The following is a 14,898-nucleotide window of genomic DNA, read 5'->3' as shown; positions in this document are numbered from 1 at the left end:
GGACCAGGAGAAAGGCACTGGCTGGGGAGAAGGTGCGGAAGGCCTCCTCAGTCTCCAGGGCAAGAAGAAAAAGCCCACTTCTTTGCTTCTTCAGCGGCCCTGACTGCAGCTGTGGCAGTGCCCACAAGGAGGGCTTAAGTGCTCTGAGCCAGCATGTGTCCAGTGACACATGGAGAAGGTCCAACAGCTGATGTACCATGTGGTATGTACTTGCCTCTGATATTCTCTCCTCTCTCTCTCTCTCTCTCCTCCCTCTTTCTCTCCCAGAGGAATTCCCCCAAGAAAGCAGTATTTCTTCTTTTGGAGGTAATAATCCTGGGAGCAATTCCCTATGAATGGGACCCCCCCCCCCAATCTTCTGGTTATTTACTCTCGGGATCTTTGTCCCAGGGTGAACATGTCAAGGGTGCTCCTATTTGGGTCATACATCAAAGGGACACATGAGGTGAGAAAACTTAAAAGTTTAGCCAATTCTCAACACTCAGAGGACCTGTAGATAAGTGTCCCCTTTCTCAGGCCCTTTTTACTCGGAACTGATTACCCACAGCCTTCTCTGATTGGTTACATTGTTTCTTACCGTAAATCAGCAGACAGGACCCCTCTCCATTCTAAAGCTGTTGTCTGGCTTTTAAGCTCTTCTTCCCTCTTTTAACAACAGCTCCTTGGCCTGACTCCAGGAAATCACCTTCTCCTGTTGCAAAATGTCTTAGGGAAGCTGTCTGGCAAGGACCCCTCAGCCCCCGGCCAAGGAACAATGGGTGTGTGGTCTGAGCTTCTCAGGCCAACTCTTTCTCCTGTCAATTTCTGATCAGCTTCTATTGCCATCTGTCCTTGTGCGCAGGGTTTAAACCCACAGCCTGAAGGGTTCTGGCAGGTGCAAACACCTGTGTAACCCTCAGTGCTCACTCCCAGTGCTCTGGGATGGGCCATTCTTTTATGCCCTTTCTGGTAAGCTGTTCTCCTCTCCCCAACGGGGACAGCCATCATTACTGATTTCTGCCTTCGTCTGACTTCATTAGAACTTAGTAGTAGATCACACAGTGTGCACTCTTCAGGGCTGGTTCCTCTTTCACCTGCACAATGACCCTGACATCTGTCCATGCTATTATTCTGGGCATGTTACGCCCAGTTTCTTTGGTGGCTGGCTGGGTCAGAAGGCTATCCCCTACTTCCCTCCTCCTGGTACCTAGACCTTGGGGTGTAGCAGACTCAGAGGCTTCCTCTAGGAGAGGTTGTGGGCTTCCCTACTCTGTGAGGCCTGGCTGTTCTGTCCTTGTTTAACTGTCAGCTCCCACATCCCTTTCTGGAAGCACCTTGTCTGAAGTTGGCTGAGGCCCATTTCTCCTGCTCACAATGAAATATGCGACTTGAGACACCTGGTCCTGTCATTTTTCTGCTTAAGACTTTTCCAATATTCTCTCAGTCCCTGCAGGAAGCGTAACTATTCACAAGATGCCCAAGCTTCTCATATCCATACCTAGCTGTGCACCCCAACCCTTGCACATGCTAGTCTCAGAAGCAGCTTCTGCCCCAGCTGCAGATTCGGGACAGCACTTCCTATTCCCTGCTGTTCCAGCTAAGGCCTGGTTCACTGCCAGCCTGGACGTGTCTGAGGTGAAGCCTTCTGTGTTTGACAGTTAGTGAGCCAAGGGGTCTCTTCGCTCTTCCCCTGGCCTGTCCCCCGACTCCACATCCTTCCTATCCCAGCACTCACCATTCTGATAGAGATGCTTGTGTTGAACTGCTTAGGTTAGATCTGTCTGCCTGGCTCCCTGCCATAGTCCAACCTAGTATTTTGTGGGTCTTCAAAAAAAATACCAGAGGAATGAATGGCTGTTAAAAGAATGAATGAAAATCCAGGGAGGTGGGGCTGATTTCAGTCTGGCTTTCTAGGGTCCAGTTCCCTTTCTAAATGGGAAAACCAGTCCTTGCTATATGAACGCTGGTGATGGGGGCTGGGGAGGTCCATGGTTTCCCCTGAGCAACTCAGGTGGGCTCTCTCATGACTCTCACTGCTCCACAGTCTAAACTCAGCCTCAGCTTCCCACACGTGTTCAAAAGGGGAGCAGGAGACTAGATGTCAGATACTTGGGGAGGTGGCAAGGAGCACATGCCCAAGAGCCATAAACCCCAGAAGCAGGAAAACATTCCACAGCTGTGTGTGTGCATGTGTGGGTATGTGCATGTGTGTTGCAGCTATGAACTCCAAGCCAGGCTGTAAGCTTCAGGAAGAGAGGGAGAAAAAGAAGTGGGGCTGTACATATGTTATAGCCATTAAAAAGGAAGGGGCTGAGGAGGGGACATCCAAAAGCAAGGAGACAGGTGGCTGGGCCTGGGGTAGCAGGAGAAGCCCCATATACAGGCTGGACTGCAAGCTGCCCCCCGAGGGGGTGGATGTGTGTGGCTCCCGTCCCAGCCTGGCCGCCTGGCCCCAGACCAGCTGACTCTGGAGAAGACATCCAGTCTTGAACAGGACTGAAATGACCCTTGGGTCTCTCCAGGGCAGGAGAAGTGATTTGCCCAGGGTCTGGGGTTGGAGTAAGTAGAGTAGAAAAGGCAGAGAGCTGTCCTGGAAGGAGGCCTTTCCTTGGAGACACAGGGAAGGTGCCACAAGTCCACCTGGGCAGTTTCAAGGCCAACAGATGTAGGAACTAGCTATCCTGGTCCTTACCATCTTTGAAGTCCCCACCTACCAGTCCCCTACCTGCTCTGTGCTTTGCCCAACAGACCCCAAGAGCTGTGCCCCCAAACCATGAGTGTCCTGAAGAACAGGAGCCTGGTCCAGAATGTGGCTGTTTCTCCATGGCACTGAATATGCACATGGGTCTTGAAAATTGCATATACACACAAGGTCCATCCAGGGCTAGCCATTGGCCAAGCTGTCTTTATGCTGTGCCTCATAGGTCTCTTGGCAACCAGCAAGTGAAAACCTCTGTCTTTTCCATTTTATGAGGGAAATGAGGCTGAGGGAAGAGCAAAAACTCATTCAAGGTTACCCAACCATATCAGACTCGCTGGTCCTGCCACTTCCTCCCATTTGTCCTGTAAGATGAGAGGGGGCAGAGCTGTTGTCTTCGTGTCTTGGTTCATGAGTGAACCCAGTGAGCTTTTGGAATGACATGGCTTCAGTGGCCAAGGGTCCCAGGTGGAATCTCTTCTCTGCCCAGCAGGTGGCATAGCCCCAGTGGAACCATGTAAGGGTCAGCCTCTAGGCCATAAAGCCTAGAGGACTGACAATTTGGTTCCCCTTTTCCTAGCCCCTCGGCTGAGGGAGTGGCTGGATTTTATAGAGGTGCTGACATGCATGGAATGCTGAGCTCTCAGCCTTCAGGACAGCTGTCTGTCTGCCCAGCCCAGGAGTGCCTTGCCAGCTGCTGTATTGGCCTCTTCCAAATTTTGAACACCCAACCCATAGTAGTGGGTCACTCCAGAGCACAGAGGCCTTGTTCCTGTCTGGGATCTACTGAAGTTACCTGGAGGAAAGGAACAGGTTTTAAATCTCTCTAATTCTATCTTTGAGGTCTGTGCCTAGGCAGGCATTTGGGGCTCTGTCTGTGCGCAACACAGGGATTATAATTGGCAGCACAAGCAAAATACCCCAGCTCCTTAACACTGCTGGAAGGCCATGCAAAGGCCTGTCACTCCTAGCATGGAGGTCAGAGCTGCTTTATGGCCCCATGAACTTCTGCTGACAACTGCAAAGGGCTGAGTGGCTCAGTGTAGGCCAGCCCTCCACTAAGTACTGTGTCGTCTGCTCCATCATTGCTTCACCCTGAGAAGAACTGCCACCTTCTGGACCTGGGTGCTGGAGCAGGGGTGGGTTTGAACTCCAGATTCCCTGCTGTTACCTACCCCACAGACTGTCTGTCAAATGACATCCACTGCATGTGGCCAGAGGAGACAGCCACAGCCAGGGTCTTCTGTGGACCCAGGAACATGAACATGTCTGTGTAAATCTTCCCTACAAAAGTCACATTCTAAGTTTTACTATAGCACTCAAGCTTCTAGAGTTCAATTGAAAAAGCTATTCCAAAGCCACTTTCAATCATTCACATTTGACCTCAAAACTCCTAACTACCAAAAAGGCCTAATCAAATTTTACTTTTTGTCATTCCTTATCGCATGTCTTTTCATCTCTGAATTAGAGAATACAGGCTAGTGGTAGAGGAGTCTGTGGGGATGACCATGGGTCCTTTGGGCAATGGACCTTCTGAATTTGCAGGTCCACTGGGATGTCTCTGGCTTTTGCTGGTGTGTCTTGAACAACCACGGGCAAGCTGTGCTATCCCAGGAGGCTGCAGTACCAACATTCCCTGGCTAGCAGTAGCTTTGGTGTCTAGCCCCTCTGCGTTCTGTTTATTCAGTGCCAGCAACAGCTCACTTCCAGCTACACTAAGATTTCTAATCCTCTCCTTGATTAGATTTGAGGACAAAGAAACCCACCTTTCTTGAGGAACTCAGACAGTAACCTGAGGAGTCTTGCCTAGCCACAGGCCTGGGTTCCTTAGCTTGAGCTTCATGTGTGAGCTTCACAGAAAAGCCAGTATTCCTGAATGAGGTAAGTGGGAAAAACCAGCATTCCTGAATTACATAGGTGGGAAACCCGGAAGTTTGCTTTGTGGTCTAGCTCAGAACATACTACATATTACATGTCAACCTCTGCTCACCCAGGAGTCTACCCACTTCCTGGGCAGCCTGCAGTGGGTGGAACAGCAATGACTCAAGAATGTCCATCCTCCAAGGGAGTCCCAACCTCAAGTCAGAGAGGCCATTCCAACCAAATAAAGTTATGGGTCCTAGTGGGGAGCTTCCCAGAAAAAGAAGCTCCAGAAGAGCATGTTGGTGGTGGGGGGCTGTCTGAGCATGTGGGGAAGAATCAGACAGGACCAGACCAGAGGCCTGGAGCCTCTGGGTCCTTCAGTGACTCTAGGATACCTCAGGCTCCAGAAGCTTGATGGATTGAGTGAGGAACAGGGACACAGTGGCTCCTGGGCTACATGGGACTCAGTATAAAATGTCCCCATTCAGAAAGCAGGAAGACACTTGCTCCTTATCAGTATTTTTCTCTTGACACATCATCACTTGTTTAATGCTATACTTCTTCAGCTCAGGGGACTTGACAATTGAGTATCCGCCTTCATGGTGCAAGGGAACCCTCCGAGTGTAGGGGGTATCACTGTGTAGGGGAGGAATCTGGTTGGCGTGGTGTCTTTGAATCTGTTTCTCTCTCTCTCTAATCCTCAGCCCATTGTGGACCAGGAAGTTATGTCATGGCTGACAGGGTGTCTTGAGTCTTGAATATGAAAGTTCCTAAGAGTAAGGTGTGGGGAAATGATAGCATAGCTAATGCCAGGGCCTAGAGGGTCACACACTGGTGGGGATCACAAAACCAGCAAAACTGCCTCCACACGTCTGTCTTCCAAGGGGCCAGGCTATGGCCTGTGCATTGCCAGGCCAAGGGATGATGCTGGGTGGTTGTGACAGTTGGCTGTGGGGTCCCTCCCAAGGGAAACTGTTAGTCACCTTGGCACTGGGGCATGTGGGAGCCTGAAGTGCCAGGAGAGCTTGGGTCTGTTCCAGGGTGTACAGAGCCTGGTAGTCAGCCAGAGTGGAGGAGAACAGTGGCAGAGGCTTTAAAATGAAGGCGATCTGTTTTTTGTTTTGTTTTGTTTTTTGAGACAGGGTTTCTCTGTGTAGCCTAGGCTGTCCTGGACTCACTTTGTAAACCTGGCTGGCCTCAAACTCACAGAGATCCACCTGCCTCTGCCTTCCCAAATGCTAGGATTAAAGGCATGTACCACCACGCCCAGCTAATAAGGGAGATCTGATCTGTGGCTGTGAGTGAGATCCTACCCAAATGTGTGTTCATGTGTGTGTAGTGTATCACAGGTTACAGAATGTCTGTGCTTCAGCTCACTGGCTCCAGGGGGCAGTGTGGGCCTGAGTAAGGGTCAGGGGAGGTCAGGGTGACAAAGAGCAAAACTGAATAACTTAAGGTCAGTTGCTACTGGACACGGAGAAAGTGAGACCCAACCCCCAGTCCCATATCTGGGTCTAAGACAGAAGAGCCAGCCAGCACCTTTGAATAACCAGGCAGAAGAAGGTATGTGACAGAGGCGCACTGCAACCCATATTTGTCACAGCTTTGAAGTGTGGCCTTAGACAGGTCACTCCATTTCCCAGCCTCAGTTTCTCACCTGTAAAGTACAGATAATGAAGATGCTTGCAATCCAGCAGAAGCCTCACGCCAAGGCTGGGTCTTTGTTGTTTTCACTGGTTGTGTTGCTTCTGGACTGTGGTGCTCAGACACAGTGCTTCCCTATGGTACAACTCTTAGCAGCACAAAGAGGCAGCTGAAGAAGCTCACCATCTAACACAGAGGGGGCAGGAGGGGGAGGGAGGGACACAGACAGGAAGAGGACTTCCACTCACCATTATAGAGCTAAACATATGCATTGTGGAGACAGGGGCATGGATGAAATGGCTCAGCCATCTTATGAGAAGTTGTTTCAGTAATCACTTGCCCTTTAAAGGTGCCTGTTTTCCAGAATGAGGTGCTCTGCAGAGGTGGATATGTCAGAGCAGACACCCCAGAATCCAAAGTCTGCTGGAATTCATAGGTGGGCTGAAGCTGTGTGCCCTTCAGCTCTACCTCAGAAGACCAGAGCCCTGGATTCCAACTTGCTTGCCAGTAGCTGCCCAGCTTCTGTGGGGTCCAGTTAGGCTGGTACCAAACATCTGCAGAATACCCCATGCCTCCCCTCAACCTGATCCTCCCAGGTCAGCAGGCTGTAGCCACCTCTTCCTCTCCCTGGAGCCACTGGTTGTTTCTCTGCAGTTGCCCCTTAGTCCCTCTGTTGTTTAGGTCTGTTTTCCAAGGACGGAGGGTAGCCTGGACACATGTAACGTCCAGACCTCTGTGTCTTCCCTCGAACAGGAGCTGGCAGCCTGCACACCATGGTTTCCAGACCCCTCTGGAAGCTGAAGTTAGATGGGTGGGGCCAGAGGTTCTGCTCTACCACTGCCAACCTCCCTCCACATGACCTCAGGGTAGTTGATTCATTAGGGTCAGGCACTGTGGACCCAGGCAAACCAGTCTCAGGCTCACTTAGTGCTCCTGGACTGTGGCGGCAGCAGCCAGCAGGCAGCTGGACAGCCTGGCCGCGCTCCAGAGGCGCAGAGCGGGTTAAAGTGTGCGCCCGGCCAGCCGCCAGCAGGCTGGGCGGGGGAGCGGTGGTGGGAAGTGTGAGTTCCTCCCCGTCTGCCTGACAGCTATAAAGGCAGCTGCGGCCACAGAGCAGCCACTGGGCTGAGCGCCCCTCCTGGGAACCCCCTCCCTTGAACGCTCTTTGAAGTGGGAGAGGGAGGCAGCTGGGGAAGCAGGACCAGAGACAGGCAGAGCCCGCACATCTCTGCACTCACCTTCCTGCACGGTGCACCTGGCAGCTAGCTCTCACTCCTTTTTCTGGGAGGACAACCTGCTGACCCTGGGTGAGGTAGGCCCCACATACTCGCCCCGGCTCATGCTGTGGTCTCTGGGAGGTGTGAGATGTAGCTCATTCCAGGCCGGCCAGCTGTTCAGAATGGGGCTGGGGGATGTCCTCGCCCCTGGTAAGGGGTGTTCACCCACAGAGAAAGGGGGAGCAACCTGTACCACACAGTGGCAGGGTGGCCCTGAGGCCACAGCCTTGGTGCTAGCAGTTGCTGCCCATGCTGCAAACCCATGCTGTGGGCCTGTTGAAGGTTTTGGACCCTAGGGAGAGATGGATCCTGTTTGAGCTGAACTTGGCTGGAATCCAGCAGTGTCTGGGAGCCTTAATGAAAACCAAGTGTGAGGCTGACTGGGCACCTGTCTTTGGCGGCGGCAGGAACTGGGGAACCATGGAAGCCAATGGGACTGTATGGGACGGGGGCTCTGCTGGAGTGGAAATGGGATGTAGATGGAGTCCTGCAGGGGAGGATTGGACAGATGGGGTAGGGAAGCTGGTGAGATAGAGGGGTCTTGAGGATGAAGAGCCCCATTTCAAGATCTACAGTGTCATTGCAAGTCTGTCTGGGTGCAGCTGGGTGTAAGGGTGTTGCTGGCCTTGTTCCCACACACCTGCAGCTACTTGGGGAAAGAAGGATGAAAAGAGAGAGAAGGAGGGAGAAAAGAAGGAGAGAGAGAGAGAATGATAGAAGTACAGCCGGCATCAAGGCTTCCAGGGTGCAGGCAGTTTCCAGACTTTCTTCCTGTGGAATTACGGGGTTCTGGGCTGAGCCTTGTGTTTGCTCTGTGGTGTGGGGGCAGGAGGCTGCCTTGCTGCGTGGCTATGGGCAAGTTGACTCTTCTCTCCAGGCTTGGTGTTTTCTGAAACCCATTGTCTAAACTCACTGGCAGATGAACCCACCTGAAAGAAGCTCTGGATAGAGGCCATTAGCTTCCCTTCTTAGACAGGGCTTACGCTGGTTTAGGGGACCAGTTCTGAGAGTTAGGAGAATGGGGCTAGAAGCTGTCCTTGATTTGATTCATCTTAACCGTGGATGGGTGTTTAGGTTTGAGGGGCTGGTTTGTTGAGAGGGTTCAGAAGCGGGGGTCCTGGGCCATTTACACACAGGCATAAGCTATATCTCCTTCTGCACCTCTCCGACTTTCATGTTCTCTCAAGAGAGTACGGCCCGTACTTCTGAATTGTGGCCCATCTCAGGACCAGATTGTTGGATACCTGGCTTTGAGAGTAATCCTCTGAGAAGGGAAGGCTGCCATTACCTGAGGACCATGGGGGCAGGGCAGTGACAAGCAAAGGCAGGGAGGAAAAAGGAGAGAACCCTTTTTATAGCTCATGAACTCTAGGGGGAGGTCATTCTCTCAGGTGGCCAGCCAATGCTAAGGAGGCAAAACTTCCAAGGTGCTCTGGACAAGGTAATGAGCTGAGACTGGTTCATATCTCTCCTCACACTGACCTCTCTACAAGGCTGGGCCTCCAACCTCTTCAGCTGTCTCTATTCTCCTCAGCCATTCTCCAGGGGCAAAGCTTGGCAGAAGCCCTCAGATGAAGGGTGGCTCAGACTTGGCACTTATACCATGCCTTTGTGCCTAAGCAGGGCAGACATCTGTAATCATTTACCAAGCTGCTTACTGAGCCCAGATAGATGGTTCAGTCCCTCTCAGATGCCAGCCACTGCCGTAGGATCCCAGATAACCTTACCACTCAGAGTGCTGGGAGAACCCTGAGGGCTTATCCCTCAGAGCCTGGCCTGGCAGTGATGGGGTCTTGCTTTGTAGGATGGACTGCAGATGGCAACATTCACACTGGGTTTGGTCTCTGCTGGCCATGGCAGTTGTGGCTGGGGGTACAGCATCTACTGAGGCCTCGGTGAGTAGCATGCCGTTGTCCAGCCGTCATTGTCCCCGCCTTGCACCTCCCCTGGGTTCTCAGACAGGCGTTGACCTCACTCTCAAGTGGGCTGACTTTGGAGGGTTGTGTAGTAAAGGCAGGCACATGGCCAGGGGTCCTGGTGTTCCCTTTGGCTCCAGAAACTAGTTCAGAGAACCAGTCAGACTAGCCCTTTACCTGGCCAGAGTCCCTGACCAGAGAGTGAGGTGTGTCTGGTGTCTCTCTTTCCAGCAAGGGCCTAGAGGGAGGCATGTGGACAAGAGGCATGTGTGAGTGAGCCTGCAGATGCAGGTGAAGTGTGGGCTGTGAGTGAGAAAGCCTGACAGGTTAGATATGCTGGCCGAATCCCAAGACTCTCAGCCCGTAAGATGGGGGGCACACGTGGTCACCAGTGAGTTCTCCCCAGCTGAGAGACACACCAGCAGCCCTTTAGGAAGCTGCACCATCTCCTTTTCCCCTCAGCTGCCAGTGGTACCCTGCATCTTCAGAAAGTAGGTTTCTTCTGTGTTGTGGTTGAGCCTTCTGCTCACTATTGGGGGCTTTTCACCCAGGACAACAGTCCCACATCCAACAGCCTGGAGGGAGGTGCTGATGCCACTGCTTACTGGTGGGGGGAGTGGACCAAGTGGACAGCATGTTCCCGCAGCTGTGGGGGCGGGGTGACATCCCAGGAGCGCCACTGCCTCCAACAGAGGTGAGTTTGTCTAAACTTCCAAGGGTGGGTGGGGAGGGGCAGCCTGGCTGGTGACCTGCTGGCTTTTCTCCTGAGCTTGCATTTGATGTGCACAGACCTCTTTTCCCATTGGCCTCCACTGGGCATAGGGCTTCTGACAAATCCTTGGCAAGAGTGTTCTGGGGTGCTAGAAAGGAAATGTCAGAAAACAAGGTCTGTTTTTAGGGCTCTGCCACTGAGGAGTGAGACCCCCTTTACTTCTGAGGCATGAACTACAGAAGCAGGAAAGAACACAAGACAGGCAAGGTGTTAAGAGCCTTTGCTCTCAGAGGGACCTGGGTTCAAGTCTTGCCTCTGCTACTTCTAAATTGTGTGACCTTGAACAGGTCACTTAACCTCTCTGAGCATCAGTTTCTTCATTTGTGGCATTATGTGGAAAGCATGATGAAGCTAGCTCATGTTTCTGGGCACACGTGACACCACATGTATTTGCATGTTAGCACACGTGTTTGCAAACATGCTTATTACCTATTGGTTCTGTACAGTGCAACTCTGTTGATGCTGGGAATAGAGAAGGGAATCAGATGTCATCCTAGGGCGTCAGGGAAGCTACTGGAGGCTAGAACATGGCAGAACAGGTTTCAGGACCCATGGCTGTTGCTCCAGCCCTGGCTCAGTACCACATTTTCCCACCAGGAGGAAGTCTGTTCCAGGCACAGGGAACAGGACCTGTGTGGGCACATCCAAACGGTACCAGCTCTGCAGAGTGCAGGTGAGGCCAGCTGTCTGCAGCCCTGAGGCCCTGCTGTTGTCCCTGGACCACAGATATCCTATGTTGGCACTGTCCTGCAGGGAGAGTCCAGAGTAGGCTGACTGACTTCCGGGCTCACACTGAGTCCTTCAGGCATTAGATACTGCATGTTCTGCCCCTGCATGTTGGGGGTGTTAGGAGGGATAGGGCTCCCACCTGTTTCTGGAACTCTAAGCACAGCTTCAGAAGCTGGGGTCTCCTATCATATTCCCACTCTGCCTTGGACATCTGCACAGCAGGCAGCCACAACAGCTCTTTCCACCCACAAGGCAGTCTTGCTGCAACCACCCCAGGCCTCTCTTGCCCCAGCTCTCAGGTGTGCACCGTTCATTGGCCTTGGCTGGACACTAAGGTGGCAGAGGCTTGGGGAAAGGCACTGGCTGCGTGGGTCGTGGGGCGTGCTCTCTGTGGCACCAAAGGCATTTTGAAACCTAGCTGCCTTTCCAAGGGCCACCACGGTGTAGCGGTGGGGGCGCCAGCTCTCCCAGTCTTACTTGGCTTGCCTGGCTGAGCTGCTCGAAGTCTGTGTGGTCACACGTGTGGGGCGTCAGAGCTGAAGGAAAGGTAGTGGCCGAAGCTAGTCATGGTGTAGGATTCTGTGGACATCCATGAGTTCCTGAAGGAGACAGACTCTAAGCCAGTTTGGACTCCAGTTCCAGCATGGGCAGTTGCCTCCTGTACCTCCCAAGGTTCTGTTATAGAGTCCCTCCTTCCGGTTCAGTCCCTATGTGTAGCCACTGAATACACTGGATTATCATAGGCTACCTGGGGATGTGTGCACATGTGTGGAGACGTAAACATGCTGACAAGGTCTGTCAGAGGACGTGGGTGTGGGCAGAACCATTCATTCCACACAGGATTGCTGAAAAGGTCAGAGTGGTAAAGGGTCATATCCAGAGTAAGAGGGAGGCTGGTACCCAGTGGTGTCGGAAGAAGAGTCACTGCTCCATTCTGAGTAGTTGAAAATGAGGGGGATGGAGTGAGACCAGGAGCAGTAGGTGGTGACATGGCATATGGTCCCCAGGGTCATCTGGTTGTAGCCACTTCCTGCTCAGCCCCTCCTGGAGCCCGCCTGCTTTCTTCTTCCAGGAGTGTCCACCGGATGGGAGGAGCTTCCGTGAAGAGCAGTGTGTCTCCTTCAACTCCCGTGTGTATGATGGCCAGGCGTACCAGTGGAAGCCTCTCTACCCAGGTACCTGAGCCTCAGGATTAAGCTTTATGGGTGGGCATGTGGGGAAACAGGCTTAGAGCCAAGTCCTGTTGAAGGCTATGGTGGTCATTTACAGAGTTTGGAGCAGACCCCACTTCTCTAGAAGAGGGCTGGGAGGTTGTCCTCTCCTTCCCCCATGACCTGTGACATCACCAGGGACAGATTATAGAGCTGAGTTTCCTGCAGGGCTGCCCTCCAAGGTCATGACTCTCCCACTGTCTCCAGGGCTTGCACAGGAACCAGCCCAGACAACCCCAAATGAGGAATGGCCAAAGTTCCTTCGGACCAGGGGCATGCTTGCCTTTCCTTCCCCACCTTTCCACCTCCTTCCCTCTCCCCTCGGGGGGGAAAAAAACAAATTGTTCGGGCACAGTGTAAATGCTCTATTCTCCCCCAACCCTGAGATTGTCCAGTCCCTCTATCATGGAAAACCCTTGTGTGGATCTCAGAGGGAGGCCTTCTCATAAGGAGGCAAAATTTGGAATTCAGAGCTTGAACTGGGCCAGAGAGCCTGTGTCTCACTTCATTTCTTCTATCAATGCTTTGTCAGGTCCTGTCTTTTCAAGCCTCAGTTTCCCCATTTATTTAATGGGAAGGGAGGTATCTCAGTAGGAGGGGCAGACCTAGCATCCCCTCCCCTAAGACCCTCTACCTCACCCCCCAGATGACTATGTCCATATCTCCAGTAAGCCATGTGATCTGCACTGCACCACTGTGGATGGCCAGCGGCAGCTCATGGTGCCTGCCCGAGACGGCACTTCCTGCAAGCTCACCGACCTGAGAGGGGTTTGCGTGTCTGGAAAATGTGAGGTTGTTAAACATTGTACCAAAAGTATGGCCGTCCTCACTGTGCTGGCCACCCTGCCTGTCAGAGGCAGTGGTGCCCCTGGGCCAACCACAGTGCCCTCTCAGCAGCCTCTCTCATTGCTTTTTGCAGCCCATTGGCTGTGATGGAGTGCTCTTCTCCACCCACACACTGGACAAGTGCGGTGTCTGCCAGGGGGACGGGAGCAGCTGTACCCACGTGACAGGCAACTACCGAAAGGGCAACAATCATCTTGGTAAGGGAGGGTGTGGCTGCTTGAGTGGGTGTTCCCCTGCCTCCCACGTGACAGGTAGGCGTCCAAAATCAGCTGCTTCCTCTTCTGGGTCCTCTCGTTCTCTGCCCAGGCCCAGGCAGAGGGATAAGCCTCCCTCCTAGTGGCACAGAGAAGGGGGTCTTTACCATCCTTGCACACGAGAGGACACTTAGCATTGGGATCACATTTGACCTTTGAAGCAAACTTCACGGAGAGCTGAATGCTGGGAAGAGGGAAACTGAGGCACGAATCTTGGAGTGTGTGAGACTTGACCCTGAACATGCTGGATTCTGGGCCCAAACTGAGACCTCCCTCTCTAGTGTTGAATTTATTGACCTTGTGTTTGCATCTGGCTCTAGCCTGACCCTTGCATTTGGGATATGTGCATTAGACAGACCTGCATGCATCCCTTGTCAGTGCATTTGGCCAGTGCTGTGTCCCAGGAAGTGTGCATGGAGCCAAACTAAGTTATTACAGAGGAGGGTAACTCGAAATCCACCTAGCATGGGGAAACTGAGGCCTAGTGTGGGAAATGCCTGCTCATCTTCTTTCAGGGAGGCAAGGGAGTCCTATTGAGATGACTAGAGAGCCCAGGAGGCCAAGAAGTCTTGGTTGCCCCCACATGAGGAGCCATCACTGGGTTAGTGTGGGCTCCAAGAGTCCCTGCAGGAGGCCACCAAGAATGAAGCACAGATATATGGCCTAGGGATGAGATTAACAAAGAAGGGGTGGACACAGCAGCTGCTTGTGTATAGGGTGAATTGGTATGCTAAGTGTCTCTCTCAGGTTTGGAGGCCTGCTAAAGAGGGGATGTGATGAAAATAGGCTACTTTGCTTGTCCCTCCTTTTGTCCATACACCTGCCTGCACAACTTTCTGCTGGACTTGGGGCTAGAGTTGGAGGTCAGAGGTCAGGGAGTGCCTCTTCTGGGCTCAGTTCATATCAGATGCCACAGGCTGTAGCAGTACCCATCAGACAGGGCCTGTGCTCTTAGTGGAGCTCCCTCTGGGAAGGCTGGGGCTGACGTGAAAATGATCCCCCTAATACGGCTGAGTGTTTCCCAAAGAGGTGCAGAGCCAGGTCTGGCCAGCATAACTCATTCATATCTGGGGACATTGCTATGAGGCAGTTGCTGCTACTGCTGCCCAAACCTGCAGAGGGAGCAAAGGTTTAAAATGCCTGAGATTCTAAGGCTCTGGGTCTCAACCTGGGCAGCTGGGCTCTGGGGCCTAGCTACAGAGCTCCGTCTGCCCTGACAGGTCTGTGCTCCCCAACCATGTTCAAGGCCGGGCCATATCCTGAAGCTCATGGGAGTCAAGTGTTAACTGCTCAGGAGTCTTGTGAACCACTTGCTAACTTAAAAATTAAAAGCCAGGTGTGGTGACACATGCCTGTAATCCCAGCACTTGGAAGGCAGAGTCAGGAGGATCACTGTCATGATTTACATAGAAAATTCTAGGCCAGCCAGGCTCACATAGAGAGAGACCCTGTCTCAGAAAAGTAATCAATCATTTGGGCCTCAATTAGTAAGTTTGTCTTCTGGCTCTGCCATCATGAGCCTCTTTCCTACTTTAAACCTAGAGATACCACACGGACATTTTGTCCTCAGTGTGCTACAATGGGGCAGTGAGCATCACATAAATAGTTCAGTGCTACAAATCAGAGCTCCTTGGGCTCCCCTGGTTCCCAAGAAGCCCAATGGGAGACACTGTCAGGGCAGGATATTCAAGAGCCTGTAAGGTGAGGGT

General features: G+C 52.6%; 1 protein-coding gene across 2 annotated transcripts in view; it reads left to right on the top strand.

The window, feature by feature from the left end:
- Positions 1–7,374: 7,374 nt before the first annotated feature.
- The window catches only part of Adamtsl2 (ADAMTS like 2), a 31,751-nt gene continuing 24,227 nt past the window's right edge, over positions 7,375–14,898 (top strand). For both annotated transcript variants that reach the window (XM_055600476.1, XM_055600475.1), the window contains exons 1-7: positions 7,375–7,496; positions 9,266–9,356; positions 9,929–10,071; positions 10,747–10,822; positions 11,951–12,053; positions 12,736–12,881; positions 13,009–13,132. In XM_055600476.1, the coding sequence (XP_055456451.1) occupies positions 9,267–9,356; positions 9,929–10,071; positions 10,747–10,822; positions 11,951–12,053; positions 12,736–12,881; positions 13,009–13,132 (682 nt within the window). In that variant the 5' untranslated portion in view covers positions 7,375–7,496; position 9,266. The remainder of the gene's footprint in view (positions 7,497–9,265; positions 9,357–9,928; positions 10,072–10,746; positions 10,823–11,950; positions 12,054–12,735; positions 12,882–13,008; positions 13,133–14,898) is intronic.

The sequence above is a fragment of the Psammomys obesus genome, unplaced genomic scaffold, assembly GCF_907164565.1.
Source record: "Psammomys obesus unplaced genomic scaffold, mPsaObe1.curated_primary_1811, whole genome shotgun sequence".
In the NCBI taxonomy this organism is placed as follows: domain Eukaryota; kingdom Metazoa; phylum Chordata; class Mammalia; order Rodentia; family Muridae; genus Psammomys; species Psammomys obesus.
The sequence above is the reverse complement of the archived record's forward strand: the minus strand, read 5'-3'. Positions and strand labels throughout refer to the sequence as shown.